Genomic DNA, 16,839 nt, shown 5'->3' with positions numbered 1-16,839 from the left:
TCTTGAAAAAACTGCCTCTGCCATGTTGTGTGCATTGTAAGTCTTTTAACTTGCATTCCCATGTGCGTTAGATTTTTCTTCATCTCTCAAAACCATAAAAAGTAAGCATTTGTTATGTTTACATTCACATTTAGTCCACGTTTACTCTGATGGCCCTAAACAAAATTCAGTGCAGCGCCACCAGACCAATAAATGAATTTCCCTTCGGTAATTTAATTCCAGTATGCATGAAACTGTCCCAGTTCAACAGCAACGGTTGAACCATGATAATTTTCATGTAATGATAATCAAATATCTTTAAAACTGTAGAAAAATTAAATCGAGCGGAGATGCTGTCCATGGTACTGAAACGCTTCTGCGCCAGAGTTTCACAACGCCTGGAAAAAGCGAGTTGTATTGAGTCGGACCAACAAACAGGTACAAAGTATCGCGAGAAGAGGCAAGATATGTTAGAATTATATATGATTTGTGTACTTTGGGGAGAGGGGGGTGGGATGGAGGGGAGGAGGGGGGCTGCTTGTATAGGAAAACGCCGGGACGTGGCGTGTCACGCTACAAGCTTTCATATCATGACGGTGACGAGCCGGTCCTCACATGATTAGATGCTCCTCCGCAAAAAAGAGAAAAAAAGAAAACACCATAGAGGAAGGAGGGATCCATTCCCAGGGAGGCAGCGGAGAAGCACCGAGGACTCCGCCTTTACCGCCCCAACGACCAAGCACCAGCCCGGGGTGGAGAAGAGAAACGCCGGAGGTCTGACTGAGAGATCCGAAACGCGGACGTGAGGGGAGGACAATAAAAAAAAAAAAGAAAAGAAAAAACGGAGATGGGCTCGCTTTGAAGGAGTAGAGGCGGGGAGGTGGGGGAAACACCCAGAGGGAGCACAACACAAAAGCACAACTGGAGGTGCCTGCAACCATGAGTGGTTGCTTGCCTAAGCCGCGGCTGCCGCTGCTGCTCCGCCCGCGGAACATGTCGTGAGGTGCGCCTCGGGGAACCTGTCAGCCGAAACGACACGCCGAGGAGAACCAGGAGGAGGTGGTGGTGGTGGTGTTGGTGGAGGTGGGGCGGCGGTGGTCGAAAAGATGTCCGCCTCGGTGGGGCCCCAGGGCGGCTCTTGCCCACCCACCGTGCCGCCGTCCATGCCGGATCTGCCGGACCTCAGCCACCTCACCGAGGAGGAGCGGAAGATCATCATGGCAGTGATGGCTCGACAGAAGGAGGAGGAGGAGAAAGAACAAGCCATGCTAAAGTAAGACACACACACACACACACACACACACACACACACACACACACACACACACACACACACACACACACACACACACACACACACACACACACACACACACACACCATTTTCTTTAAGTTAGAACGCAAAGCTTTTGAAATATAGGCAAGACGTAACCTGGTACAGCCATCAGCCATCATTCTCCGCCTCTACAGGCGTCTTAAAGATGTGAGCTCCGAAACGACCATCCGATTTACAGCTTCTCCTTCTTCGCTAAATCAACTCCACGGTCACAGTGGGTGAAGATGGCCTGAATCAGGGTCAGCATGTGTTACAGGTGCAGTCGGGAGGATGGGATGTGACAGTCATGTGGAGTGGGGGGTGGCTGGGGGAGATGGAGGGATGAATCATAGGCTTGTGTATCTTTCACCCATTCATTTTCATCAATGGAGGATTGCACCCCAACCCTCAGTTTACGCATCCAACTCCGCGGTGTTTTCCCACTTTACGCACGCCTGAACGGCATGCGTTACCGTATATATATATATATATATATATATATATATATATATATATATATATATATATATATATATATATCGCTGTGAAACGACATTTTAAGCCACTAGCTAGTCTAAGAGGGGCAGGTCGGTGCGCTGTGCGAGCATTTCTTCTTCCGAGAAATGAAGATGGGGTGTGGTTGGAAGAGCCAGCAGGCCTGAACCGGACACACTGCTACAGAGTAAAATTACTATATGATATTTGTAAACGCTATATGCTGTGATCAGATTACAGTCAGTTGATGGAGTCTGACATAAAAAAAAAGAAAAAAAAAAAAAAAAAACAATAACTAAAAAACAAAAAACAAAGAAAAAAAAACAGTCTGTGCAGATGAACTCTGTTGTGAGGACTAGGTGTGCTCCGGCTGCCTCATATTCTGGGTTTGCATTGACTCAAGCTGTCCTGGGCAGCAGAGCTTGCTCTATAAGCCCAGCTTGTATATCCCCACCAACCCACCCCGACAGCGAGGGTCTCTGCCAGAGCTGTTTATCAGGCGTGCAGCATCCTCAGGTTTTTGCTCTGGTTCTAATGGCTGGCTTCATTTCCTGACTGCAGCCTAAAGGGAAGCTCTGTGAGGGCCCCTTGAGAGGAAGGGATGTATTTAATGTTCCATGAGACTCAGGCGCAGGTTCATAATGGCTTCATCATCTGGCTAATCATTAATGGAGCCAGGGCACCATGAACAAGGGACAGATGGGATTTTTACAGAAATTTGCCGATAATTGCGAGGCATCCTCTGATGTTTACTACAGTGTGCAGTATAATCAGATGCTGGTATTAAATGAATCTCATTGCTCCTCTTGATTGACTCTGCCAATTCAGCACCGCACAAAAGTATTGAAACCTCTTGAACTCTTCCACTTTTTACAACCCCAAACTTTGCATTTATTTTGTTGGGGTTTTATGTCATAGACAAACATAAAGTAGTGAATGATTAATGGTGGTTTTCAATATTTTTTGTTTACAAATACAAATTCTAAAATGCTAGATTTCTGTATTGATCATTTCCAAGTCAATACTTTATAGAACCACCTTTTGCTGCAAATAGCTGCAGGTCTTTGATTGCATGTCCCTACCTACTTTGCACATGAAGAGAGAGAACACTGTTGCCCACAATAGCTCAGGCTCAGCCAGAGTGGCTAGCAAGAGTCTGGGAATATTAATTTTCGATTCCATTGTAGCTCTGGATGTCTGTTTAGAGTTGTTGTCCAGCTAGCAGTGAACATCTAGCCCAGTCTCAAACCTTTTTGCCAACTAATTGGTTTTCTTTTATGATAGCTATAGTATTTAGCTATACATCCTCCCATTAATTCTTCTTTGTTCCTACTGAAGAAAGCATTTATCTCCACAGCAGCGTGAGGCTGCCACCTTGCTTCACAGTTGCGATGATGAGTTCAAGGTGATGTGCAGTGTTAGCTTTCCACCATATATACAGTTTTGCATGTAGGCGAGCAATTTTAAATTTGGCTTCATCAGACCAGAGAACCTTCTTTCATATGTTCACTGTGTGCCCCACATGGCTTGTCGCCAGCTGCAAATGTGACTTGTCATGGTTTTCTGCCATTCAGTGGTTCTTTTCTTCGCACTGTTTCCTAAAACAGGAGTGCACAACTAATAGTTTTCTGTTCACCAGAGTCTCCTACCTGGGTTTGGGATTGCTGCAGCTCCTCCAAAGTTGCCAAGGGCTACCATGACAGCTTCTCTGATTAATACTCTCCTTACCCGGTCGGCCGTTTAGCTGGGCGACCATATCTAGGTCGATTTGCAATTGTATTCCCGTCTGACGTCTTCACAGAGCAGTGGTATTTATACTGAGATTAAATTACACATAGGTGGACGATGTCTAATTGTGTTACTTCTGAAGGCCATTTGTCATACCGGTTTTTATTTATATTGCATATATATCGTTTTGTATGTAGGCCAGTAAGTTTAAATTTGGCCTCATCTGACCAGAGAATCTTCTTTCATATGTTTACGGGCATCAGATTAAAGAGAGAGGAGCACAAATTAAAACAAAAGTAAACCACACCACAGGTTTTTTTAAATTAACAAATGGAAAATCATCATATTCGTTCCTATTCGCGCTAATGCACTAAGTCGGTCCATGACATAAAGTGTCAATAAAATAATACAATGGCGTTTATGGAGTTAATGTAATAAACTGAGAAAAAGTTCAAGGATGATGAAAGCCATTGCAAGGTACCATATATTTCACTTACAGGCAAATTCGATTTAGTTTATCACTTAGTGGTTTATGAGAGTTTTTCTAAAAATTATTTTTAACAGTAATCAGTGGTAGTTTGATCATGAAAAATAATAAACCAGATAAAAATATGGTTCATGACCAGACATGAGTTACTGGTATCTCACTGGATGGAGAACACCACAATCATATATATTTTCTGAAACAAGCAATGCTATGTCATGGTCTGAGATTCAAAGCAGCAAGAAAAATGTGAAGGAAAGACTGAAATCTGTTGACCATATAAACCAAACGGGTATGCAGACAGACATGTCATGATGATATCATGCCAAATGTACGGTAGCTTTGTGTGAAAAACTAACTCTTTTTACTGATTAGTTGACTGTTACACAAGTCGTGTGGCGTATTCACATGCAGCTTTGAAAATGGCTTAATAACGTCCTTGAACGAGGCTTCATTAAGCGCATTGCTGATGTCTCTCATCGGTGGTATTGTATTACAACACATCTGTATGCTCCAGAGCAGAAAACATCCAAAATTCTGCTGTTTTATAGCCGTCTACACTCACTGATGATCAGGTGATCGAAGCTTTTTTATCGACGGCATCTGGCTGATAGTGAAGCTGTAAATAAGTCTTACATGTAGTGTCTTGGACAAAAAAGGGTTTGCTGTTTACAGATTTCTTTTGCTTTTTCAGTTTCAGTTTCAGTTCCTTTATCGTCCCTCGTGGGAGAAATTTGTTTTGTAGCTAGGCATTCTCATGCATGCATACATATATACATCACAACACAGATTTGCAACATCATAAATACAAACTGGTAAGAACCAATAAAACTTCCATTAAAATAAATCTAAAAAAGAAAAATCTAAAAAAATACCCGAGCATAGAGACCTGATTGCTGTAGATACAAAAGAGTTCTTCCAACTGTTTTGTCTCACTTAAATGGTTAAGATCACCAAATACATTTTATGAAGACAAACATAGCAAATCAAATGGTCCGTTTAAGGATCAAGACTTCATTTATTGAGGGAAAAAAATTATTCAGACCAACCTGGCCCCATGTGAAAAAATCTAATATCTGGTTTTACTACCCTGGGAGGCTGTCATAAGTCATTTGCAATAACTGGCAATGAGTCTTTTGGATCGCTCTGGCGATGGGAGCCAGGGAGTGTTTCCAAACATGAATGGAGTGTTTAAAAGTTATACCCAGGCATTTAAGAACAAACTTTAACTAGGCCAGTTCAAAACTTTCCTTTTGTTTTTTGGAACATTTAAAGGTGGAATTACTGGTGTCCATCTACATAACCCTGATGGATTTGAAATGAAGTGAATGTCAGAAACTCTCCTTTAGGACTTTCTTCTGAAGAGCAGAATTCATCGTTCTGTCAATGCAACAGTTTATCTTGCAGCAGTCCCAGATCATCCCACTACCACCACTGTTTTTGCATGATTTACTTTTTCTGAAATGCTTGTTACCCCTGACATTAGTTTAATGGCAGGGTAACAAGATTCACACCTTTCAAGTAGATTGACAACTTTCAAATAGGTGGTTAGATTTGTTTAATGACCTGACACATTTAAGTGTGACACAAAAAAGAAAACTGTGCACAAATAGTTCCTGCATTGTACATCAATTAAAGTTACTTCAGTTTAACAGGAGGTTTTTTGTTTTTTTTTGGTTTTGTTACATAAAACCTTTATATTCTCTTCATTATTGTGTCTGTCTATACATGTCATCTAAATATTGTTTTCCTCAGAACTGAGAATCTCTAGTCGGACATTATGTATTTTTTTCAGCATTGCAAGCAGTTCTACAGTTGCATGTGAAATCTAAAATCTAGTAACAGAAACTTTAAGCTTCACACTTTACAGACAGATAAATCCTGAAATTTGTAATTAAACTCTTGCACATGGTAAACTTGCAATAAGCATGCGGTTAAAATGTCAGATGGAACAAAGACGATCAAACTGGCTGCTAAAAACAATTCACAATGAGAAAAAACTCTATCTTGTCAATTTGTTACCACGTGACACATTTTGATTGTTAGCTAATATGTATTCAAGTTTACTTAATGAATTAACAAAAACGAAGCAATGACCAATGATGACAGATCATAAAAGGTCAAAGGATATTTATAACCCCTGCACGTTGGGGTTTTCCCCGGTGAACGAGAGGGTGGCCTCCCTCCGCATCCGTGTGGGGGGACGGGTTCTGACTGTTGTTTGCGCTTATGCGCCAAACAGCAGTTCAGATTACCCACCCTTTTTGGAGTCCTTGGAAGGGGTACTGGAGAGTGCCCCTCCTGGGGACTCCCTCGTTTTGCTGGGGGACTTCAACGCTCACGTGGGCAATGACAGTGGGACCTGGAGGGGCGTGGTTGGGAGGAATGGCCCACCTGATCTGAACCCGAGTGGTGTTTTGTTGTTGGACTTCTGTGCTCGTCATGGATTGTCCATCACAAACACCATGTTCAAGCATAAGGGTGTCCATATGTGCTCTTGGCACCAGGACACCCTAGGTCGCAGTTCAATGATCGACTTTGTTGTCGTTTCATCTGACCTGCGGCCGCATGTCTTGGACACTCGGGTGAAGAGAGGGGCGGAGCTCTCCACCGACCACTACCTGGTGGTGAGTTGGCTCCGATGGCGGGGGAGGAAGCCGGTCCGACCGGGCAGGCCCAAACGTACTGTGAGGGTTTGCTGGGAACGTCTGGCGGAGTCCCCTGTGAGGCGGAGCTTTAACTCCCACCTCCGGGAGAACTTTAAACACGTCCCGAGGGAGGCGGGGGACATTGAGTCTGAATGGTCCATGTTCCACGCCTCTATTGCTGAGGCGGCTAGTCGGAGCTGTGGCCGCAAGGTTGTCGGTGCATGTCGTGGCGGCAACCCTCGAACCCGCTGGTGGACACCAGCGGTGAGGGAAGCCGTCAAGCTGAAGAAGGAGTCCTACCGGGCTTTTTTGGCCTGTGGGACTCCGGAAGCAGCTGATGTGTACCGGCAGTCGAAGCGGCAGGCGGCTCGGCTGGTCGCCGAGGCAAAAACTCGGGCGTGGGAAGAGTTCGGAGAGGCCATGGAGAAAGACTTCCGTACGGCTTCGAAGCGATTCTGGTCCACCATCCGGCGTCTCAGGAGGGGGAAGCAGTGCAGTACCAACACTGTTTACAGTGGGGGTGGTGTGCTGCTGACCTCGACTCGGGACGTCGTGTGTCGGTGGGCGGAATACTTCGAAGACCTCCTTAATCCCACCAACACGTCTTCCATTGAGGAAGCAGAGCCTGAGGACTCTGGGTCGGGTTCTCCCATCTCTGGTGCTGAGGTTGCCGAGGTTGTTAAAAAGCTCCTCGGTGGCAAGGCTCCGGGGGTGGATGAGATTCGCCCTGAGTACCTTAAGGCTCTGGATGTTGTGGGGCTGTGTTGGTTAACGCGGCTCTGCAACATTGCGTGGACATCGGGGGCAGTTCCCCTGGATTGGCAGACTGGGGTGGTGGTCCCCCTATTTAAAAAGGGGGACCGGAGGGTGTGTTCCAACTACAGAGGAATCACACTCTTAAGCCTCCCTGGTAAGGTCTATTCAGGGGTTCTGGAAAGGAGGGTCCGTCGGATAGTCGAATCTCGGATTCAGGAAGAGCAGTGTGGTTTTCGTCCTGGCCGTGGAACACTGGACCAGCTCTACACCCTCAGCAGGATTCTTGAAGGGGCATGGGAGTTTGCCCAACCAGTCTACATGTGCTTTGTGGATCTGGAGAAGGCATTCGACCGTGTCCCCCGGGGGATCCTGTGGGGGGTACTCCGGGAGTATGGAGTACCGGACCCTTTAATAAGGGCTGTCAGGTCTCTGTACGACCGGTGTCAGAGTCTGGTCCGCATTGCCGGCAGTAAGTCGGACTCGTTTCCGGTGAGAGTTGGACTCCGCCAAGGCTGCCCTTTGTCACCGATTCTGTTCATAACTTTTATGGACAGAATTTCTAGGCGCAGCCAAGGTGTTGAGGGGATCCGCTTTGGTGGCCTTAGGATTGCGTCTCTGCTATTCGCGGATGACGTGGTCCTATTGGCTTCATCAGGGCGTGATCTACAGCTCTCACTGGAGCGGTTCGCAGCCGAGTGCGAAGCGGCCGGGATGAAGATCAGTGCCTCCAAATCCGAGACCATGGTCTTGAACCGGAAAAGGGTAGAGTGCCTTCTCCGGGTTGGGGAGGATGTCCTGCCCCTAGTGGAGGAGTTCAAGTATCTTGGGGTCTTGTTCACGAATGAGGGGAAGATGGAGCGGGAGATCGACAGGCGGATTGGTGCAGCGTCTGCTGTGAAGCGGGCGCTGTACCGATCCGTTGTGGTGAAGAGAGAGCTGAGCCAAAAGGCGAAGCTCTCGATTTACCGGTCGATCTACGTTCCTACCCTCATCTATGGTCACGAGCTTTGGGTCGTGACCGAAAGAACGAGATCCCGGATACAAGCGGCTGAAATGAGTTTTCTCCGTAGTGTGTCTGGGCTCTCCCTTAGAGATAGGGTGAGGAGCTCAGTCATCCGGGGAGGACTCAGAGTAGAGCCGCTGCTCCTCCACGTCGAGAGGAGCCAGTTGAGGTGGCTCGGGCATCTGGTCAGGATGCCTCCTGGACGCCTCCCTGGAGAGGTGTTCCGGGCACGTCCCACCGGGAGGAGACCCAGGGGAAGACCCAGGACACGCTGGAGGGACTATGTCTCCCGGCTGGCCTGGGAACGCCTTGGGATTCCTCCTGAGGAGCTGGCCCAAGTGGCTGGGGAGAGGGACGTCTGGGCCTCCCTACTGAAGCTGCTACCCCCGCGACCCGACCCCGGATAAGCGGAAGACAACGGACGGACGGACGGATATTTATAAATATCTGTGTTAATGTGTCTGTTGAGATCTTAAATAGCAGGCACAGTACCATCCTTCATTGCTTTGGTTATTCAGTATTATGAATACATACTTGGACAAAGTTAAAATAGATAATGCTTTATTTTTCATAATTAATTTCCATGAAACGTAAAGGTAAAATATATATATAAACATTTTTAGGCTCCAGTACATATTTGTAAAGAACATCCAGTGTCCACCTGCCAGCCGGGTCCAGTCTGTGTGGAGCTGTCTGAGACCGGAGCACATGACACCTATAAGGTTAAAGTGATACACGACTTCTATCTGGGTCTGCTTTGAGCAAACAGCCTAATCTGGAACACCTGCTACATGTGGTGAGAAAGCAACACCTGAGCTTTCCTTAACTGTACCAGGTCTCCCAAAAAAACCTACAAAAACCCACAAAAAACAAATGGGCATAGCAAGGGACGTTCAATATATGCCAGTAGAAAGTTGGCATATTATGGAAAGTTTGGGCTAACTTTTAGTTCTATGATATACTAGAATTTTAGAAAGCCTAATTTTAAAACCAAATAAATTTTCACATGATGCCAGGTAAAGTATCCTTAGACAATATGTAGAATCTAGAGGAACTGCTCCGATGCAGTCCGAGAGCTGTCAGTCAGTTGTATATGAGTATATTTGCATATTTCTATGCTGGCAAATAAAATAAAATACATGCAAAAAAAAAAAAACACTCATTCCTCCAGACACTTCAGCCACGGGTTGTCCTGCCTAGTCCTTGATTGTATTTAGCCAAGAATGATGCTGAAAATATGAGCTCTTGAACGCATATGTCCTGTCTCAATTTAGCCTAATCAAAGGCTTTTAAATTCTGGCCTTGTTAACCTTTTTAATCAACCCAATACCTGCTTCAACTCCATTCAGACATCACTGGAAGTCTTTCTCTGGATTTGTTTTCACGTTTCACTTTCCAACATTTAGGTCTGTCTACATGGAAAACTGCCTTTCTGTGTCTTTAATGTAAATTTTGCTCAGGAGGCACAACTCAGTTATCAGAAGAGCACCACTCATTTCTCTTTTCTATAGCAATGCTACTTTTAAAAACAGATGAACAGCAGAAATCCAATATTCTACAAAGGTTTTCAGCTTGAAGATCTTGGATCATTTTAGCCAGTGATGTTTCGGTCCTCTGCCACATTTGTCACTTGTTCTAAAGAATTTTACCATCTTTAAGGCGATCTGCGGTCTTTGATTCGGCTTAGCTGATACTTTTAATTTTGTTTCCAGGCTTGAGGTTGAGCAAAGAATTAAGAAATTTTAAATTATTGTTGTTTGGAAAAAAAAAAAATCTGTTCAAAGTTGGTGCTGCGAGTGCATGAAATATGCTGACATTGTCCTGCTTGTTTGTTTATTACTAACCTTTTAGCGCTGTCCTGTTCTATCTTTGTCTTTGTCTTTGTCTAGCTATTAATATAATAACACTCCACATTGCATCTTCCTTAGTTCTAAAAGCATTTCGGTGGAAGAACATAAGTCAGGGGATGCTTTAATTTTCTGATCCTGTTTCAGTGTTCAAGAGGTGATAGGTAAAGTGAAGAGACTGGGAAACAAACCAGAAGTAATGCTCCTGTAAGTCAGTGTATAAACGTAAGACCTAGCATGTCGACAACAGTGCTAACGTAATTTACTGAAAGGAGCACATTGTTTAGACGCTGCAGACTCCTCCTTGACAGTAGATGGTGAGAAAAAGACATCAAAATATGCGGCGCAGATGGGCTGGATTAACAGGATTTTTAGCATTAGGGTGGTGGTACGACAGAGGGAAAAGGTACTCTAAGAATGAGCTTGTGGATGAGGTTTCTGCTCGCTTTATGCCACTGCCTTCAAGAGTGCATGGAGAGGTCAGCAAAGGCCTCTTTGATGTGGGCTGCCCGACACAGGTGCCGTTTTCCAAGAGGTCACATAAAAAAGCCGCGGGTTCTGGTCTTCCTTAAAGCCGGGAAAAGTTGTGCTGAAAGGCTTTTCATGTTTGGTACCTGTGGCTTTCAGTGGCCATTTTTAACATCCATTTTACACCTTTATCAATGACTTAGAGCATGTTAGAACAGCTGTAAGTCAATGTCAGAAAAGTGCATTTGTTTTGTTTTAAACCTCATGCTGGAACAGTTCTTTAACCGCGTTTTAAACATTGTGTCTAGAGCACAGTGGTCTGTCTTACAAGCATCTTTAGGTTTTTGTTTCACTAAAACAAATTCAATGGCAGGCCAGTAGATGGCTGTAATGTCATCATTAATGACTGATTGACTTTTCATTTTTAAAACACAGCATTGTTGGTATCACATTGTGATTTGATGACAAGTGTTCCCCTTAAAAGTTTCCTTTTATACACACAATCAGTACAGCGCATTGTAAAGGTATTCACGTCCCTTGAACTTTCCTCCATCCTCCCGATCTGAAAACTGTGAAACAAATTTATATTTATTCTGTCTTTTTCACAGTTATGCTCTATGTTTGTGTTAATCTATTATAGAAAATCCCAGTGACATACCTAAAAGTTTGTAATTTTACCTTGACAGAAATGTGAAAAAAGCAAGGTGTGTATGGGTTATACTGCACACCACTGTGAATGCACCATCCTCATGGTAAAACAAGGTGGTGGGAGCATAATGCTGTATAGATGCTTTTCTTCAACAGGCCTCCCTTCATGAACTCCCTTCTGTTAGACCAGTGGTGTCCTAACTTTCTGTTTCATGGGTCAAATCTTCAAGATAAAAGCATTTGTGTTTTTTTTTTTTAAGAACTAAAAATTTACAATGTGAAAAATATATTTTTTTACCTGCTCAACAATGAACAAAGCATGCTATATTTTAATTAAACAAAATTAAATTGTCATATTTTGTTGTTGGAAATTGATATGTAAATCGTTGTAGATCAAAAACTAAAATGGTTTTGCACATTTGCCTTAGGAAAAGTAAGGCCTCCAGTTTGTAAAATATTTTAGGCTGAAAACAATAGAAACAAAACCAAGAGACCAGGATGTGGGTCAAACTTTTTGACTTTTAATAAATAAATTAAATAAAAGGCAGATTTGGGTGCCACAACATCTGCTTTTGAGTAAAAGTCACTGGATAGATGTAGCAAAACAACAACAAAACAAACAAAACTACAGTTTTTTTTTTGTGAAGATTAAATAAAGATTTTACAGCATAATTTGCAGTTTCTTTTTTTCAGGGAGAAAAACACTAATGTTGAATTATAGATCAGTGCTGAAAATAGCGCTCACATGGAAGCAGTTCCTGAAATATTTAGGTATTCAGTTCACAGGCCGCTGTTGATGATCTGGATCTTTTTTGTTCTAGCTTCTTATTTACCTATTTGACCCAGAACTGAGTTCTAGTCAGATACATCAGAGTGAGTTATCTTGTGAACAGTTAGTCTTACCTCACACGCCCACTCAGAAAGAAAAAAAGCTCTAGTAGTCTTTTTTGGCACATATTAAGATAAAAAACCCATACAGGATATGTCTTCGTATGCACTGAGCCTCTGTGCCTCAGTCTGTTTTAGATGAAGTGAAGCACAAACTGTGGCAGATTGCTTTGCTGTCTTCTTGTGCCGCATAACAAGCTGGTAGTGGGCAGGTTGTGCTGTTGGTTTGCAGCCAGGTTCTCGCTTGCTGTTAAAACAGCTGCAGAGAGTATGAGGCTTTCAAAGCCTCAAACTGTCTATTTAACAAAACTCTAGGGTTCATTGTGCTTGAATTTTTCACTCTTAGTCATGTTAGAAGCGCACTCTTCTATTATTTTGCAATTACTTTGGAATGACTGTGATATGGAGTGAAAGTGACACGTGGTTACTACTACAACATGATCATCCAGAGGAGCAGCTGAGATCCACAGCTCAGGTTTGGTCCTATGTCTGACCTTTGTGGAACAGTGTAAAGATGGAAGGTATTTTTGAAAGGAAGCCATAAGGAGCCCAGTTTGCAGTCCGGCACAAGCCACCTATGGGATAGAGCAAACATGGGGATGAAGGAGCTCTGGTCAGATGTGACCAAAATAAAATTTTCTGGTCTTCATGGTAAATGCTAGGTGTTTTAAAAAAACAAATACTGCTCATCTCCTTAAGCTCATCATCCCCATGGTGAATTATAGTGGTAGCAGCGGCTTCATGCGGTGGGGATGCTTTTCTTCAGCAGAAACAGGGATGCTGGTTAGAGTTGATGGGAAGATGGATTGGGCTAAACCCACCGTAACCCTGGAAGAAAGCCTGCTAGAGAATGCAGAAGATTTATGACTGAGTTGGAGGTTTATGGAAGATTTACAGTCTCGTTAGAATCAGACTTTTTTTAGACATTGAATTTACAACACTGAATTTTTATCCTGTGAAATGATGTATTTGATTCTCTTTGTCATCCTTCCATATAGGTTCACCTTCCACCACTACAACGACCAAAGATATGCAATCAGAGCTTGAAGGCAATTATTTAGCTCAAAGCACATTCATGTGCTAGAATGGTCTGGCTAAAGTCTAAAAGGAAATTTGGGACAAGACCTGAAATTGAAGTATAGCTGGAGAAATTTTACAAAAACAATTCAGTCTTTTGATGTCCATAATTGTTAAAGACATTATCCAAAACATTTACTGCAATTGCAAAGAAAGGTGGTGCTATAAATGATTTACTGTGAGGTTTTGAATTAAAAAAAATCCCATAAAGCTGTAAGAATAAACTTTAGCCTTTCACCGTTCAGACTGAAACACAACACTGCATATATTGCTTATTTTCCAAACTGCCCCCTTGCACAAATCGAATGTAATAAATAAATAAAATAGACATAAAGCATATTTAAACAAGTAATCCACAGAATGTTTCCTGAGAGCCGTATGGGGTTATTTCTTTATTTGGGAAGCAGCCATGTGTTTGTGTGTTGATTCAGCTGCACTGACTCGAGATCTGGTTAATCAGCAGCTACGACGGCAAGGAGAACAAAATGTGACATACAGCAGGTATGACCTCTCCCCCTTACAGACGACAGAATGATGCGGTGTTTCATAGTGCCTGGCTGGGCGAGACCGAGGCAGTAACCTTTTTTCTTAGCGAGCAAGTTTAATGCAAGTGCATTCTGCTTGGGCTCGCGAGGCTCTTTACATCTGTTTCCCCTTCCGACGTCAACCTGCGTTAGCGCTGAGAGGAAACGGTGAGATTATATTATAAGCATTTGTTCAAAGTGCTGTCTGGGATCTGCTACCCAAAGTGATATTTTCTCATTATACCGCAGCCAAAAACAAAAGAGACAAAAGGCAATAATAAAAATAATATTTTAACAATTAGACAGTTATAACAATATAACATTTCTAAAAATGCATGGTCTCTCACAAATAGATGAAGACTAAAGGATGCAGTTAAAATCAAAGTGTCCTCATTGAGCTAGGTGATTAATGGAGGAAGGGACGACGTAGATCTTTAGTCTGTTTTAAGGCCATGAATTGTTTGTCTGATGGCACCGAGTACAAGCTGTAAAATTTCACTGGACGATAACTGTAAAAAAGAAAAGAAACAAAAACAAAGTGTTCATCAGGGAGCTTTCTAGCTCCATTTCAAATAAAGGCGTCAGATTTGCACAAAATAACGTCATAATGCTTTATTTGACAATGTTATTGTGGCCATAAAAACCTTGAAGGCCGACTGGGAGCCTTTTGTCTGCAGACATTTTTGCAAGTTGGTGCTTATCTTGATGCCAGTTTTCACCCAAGCTTTAACTTTTGTCTTTTTTTATTGATTTGACTAACCGAAGAATAAAAAAATATAATCTGCATTCAAAAATCTAAACAAGATACACTTTTTATTTGGGATTATTTTGACACAACCTGACAAAACACACATGCACTCTGGTCCTAAACAAGTGTTTAGGTTCAATTCAAGGAGCTTCTAAAAAGATTTGTTCCAATCAAATAAACTTCACTTTGAGCTTTTTCATGTTTACTGTGCAAATATGTGCAGCATCCTCCACAAGCACTGGCATCCCTGGTAAAGATGTGTGACAGCCTAAAGAAATAATCTCGTATTGTAATAGAAAAAAATCCATATGTCAGTTTGAGTATGTTTCTTTAGTGGAGGAAAAATACAGGCTGTTAAACAAAATCAGTTTTAAAATTTGTATAAAGTTATGTAGAAAATATAAAAAAAATGTGAAGGAAAGTGCTTTAACATTTCCTATAAAATGAAAAGAACTAAACTTAAATTTCCTTAACTTTTTAAACCAGTTTCCCAAAACAATTTTTAAATTGTGTGATGAATGACTTCCTGCTTCCTGGGTGTAAGAGCATGCCATTCAAGTACAGCTAAGCCACAGGTTTGAAATAATCTTCATTCTACCAAGAAGTTTGCTTCTAAACGGAATTGAGACAGGCAACTTTCCAAATAAGACAAAAAATATGTGTGTTATGAAGAAACGGTTTATGTTTCTATTTACATTCTAATTTAAAAATGACACGTCAAAAAAATTTCATATTGTTCTCAGTAATCAGTGTAAATCAAGCCCTTCTTTTAATAGCTGAGCAGAATTTTACAAGTTCCCACTGGTATTTTGAGGACTCATCTTCAGCCGCCTTGCCATTACCTCACCCTTCAGTTCCCTCAACAGGTTCAAGTAGGTTATTATTACTTCCAGTCAGAAGAAAATGGCTGTTAATAGATAAATAAAGAAAATAAATCAATTAATAAATAAAAGGTTACCTTAAATCAGTGGTGCTGAAGTCCAACCACTAAAGAGCTACTATCCAGCAACTTTTAGATGCATCCCTTCTCTGACACGCTTGAATCAGACTAGCGGCTCATTTTCAGGCTGGAGATGGAATTCAGCCATCGGATTTGGATGCTTAGAAAAAGGATCCATTTAAAAGTAACAAGATAGTGGCTACCGAGGACTGGACTAGGGGACTCTTGCCTTAAACCTACATCTACCAGCAGTATGAATATTTTTGGGTGTAGCTGTTTGATGCATGTGCGTCAAACTTTATAATCTAGGAACTTGCTATAAGAAGAAAGCAGTTTGTTCATAAATCGAGCCAAAGCAATAATTGCAATGTTTTAAAAAATTGCAAATGTGACGACTAATGCTGGATTAGAACCAACGTCTATTTTGCCCCTAAGAGCAGCTAGGATTATGTTAAACAAGGTAAAGAACACTCTCCGAGGTTCTTTGTTAAAGAATTACATCAAAGAGTGTCCTCTTGTGATCAGGTCCCCATAACAATATTTATCTTTAATAAGGGTCCCATTAAATTTAGAGGGATCTGTAAGTGTAACGTTTGTTGAAATATACATGTTTAACGAGCAGGAGAGGAGGTAGAGATACCCCCACCCCCATAATTGAAATATCACAGAACCAGGTCACTCCTGTACAGTAGATGGCGCTATGTAGCACAGAGGGTTGCATTTCGCCTAACAAGATGAGGAACTTTACACCAAATATAAGTGAATCAGTGAGTGGTATCAGACATCAAAAACTGAAGAAAGAATGGCAGAAAAGATGAGATAGTTGGGAGAAAGGGAAGATGGTTTGATTGGATCAAAAAAGCCGCAGAAGAAATGAGAGCTGGAAAAAAGGAGCAGGAAGGAGGAAAGATTAATAACAAGACTAAGATTTGGACACAGGACTTAATTCTACATTTTTAAAACACAAGAGCATAATACGGGGAACACTGTGGAAAGGATGAAACAATATAAGTTGCAAGTAACACATGCTAAGTTTTGTATTAGATTTAGTTTTATATTTGTTAATAAACTGCAAATTACATAGACATATCTCATCTCCTTGGTGCCTAATGTTTAGAATAATAATTAAAAATGACTGAGAAAAAAGGAATTCTCATAGTCTGCATTATCCCCCTTGAAATAGCCCCCCCCCTTGTAATCCTATAGAGAATATAACTGACTACATGCTGATCAAAGTAAATAGATAATTAAAGATTTAACATCATTGAAAAAAGCAGACTGTTGGAGGTTA

At 42.2% G+C, this 16,839-nt stretch overlaps 1 protein-coding gene across 20 annotated transcripts in view; it reads left to right on the top strand.

Moving 5' to 3' along the window:
• The first annotated feature begins 474 nt into the window (after positions 1-474).
• rims1b (regulating synaptic membrane exocytosis 1b) overlaps positions 475-16,839 on the top strand; it is a 99,370-nt gene continuing 83,005 nt past the window's right edge. For 17 of the 20 annotated variants that reach the window (XM_036137056.1, XM_021313057.2, XM_036137055.1 and 14 more), the window contains exon 1: positions 478-1,252. In XM_036137056.1, coding sequence (XP_035992949.1) covers positions 1,086-1,252 — 167 coding nt within the window. In that variant the 5' untranslated portion in view covers positions 478-1,085. Of the gene's footprint in view, positions 1,253-16,839 lie in introns of all 20 variants that reach the window. The other 3 variants (XM_036137073.1, XM_036137071.1, XM_036137069.1) reach the window with 2 other exon arrangements.

Source organism: Fundulus heteroclitus, chromosome 5, assembly GCF_011125445.2.
Source record: "Fundulus heteroclitus isolate FHET01 chromosome 5, MU-UCD_Fhet_4.1, whole genome shotgun sequence".
In the NCBI taxonomy this organism is placed as follows: domain Eukaryota; kingdom Metazoa; phylum Chordata; class Actinopteri; order Cyprinodontiformes; family Fundulidae; genus Fundulus; species Fundulus heteroclitus.
The sequence above is the reverse complement of the archived record's forward strand: the minus strand, read 5'-3'. Positions and strand labels throughout refer to the sequence as shown.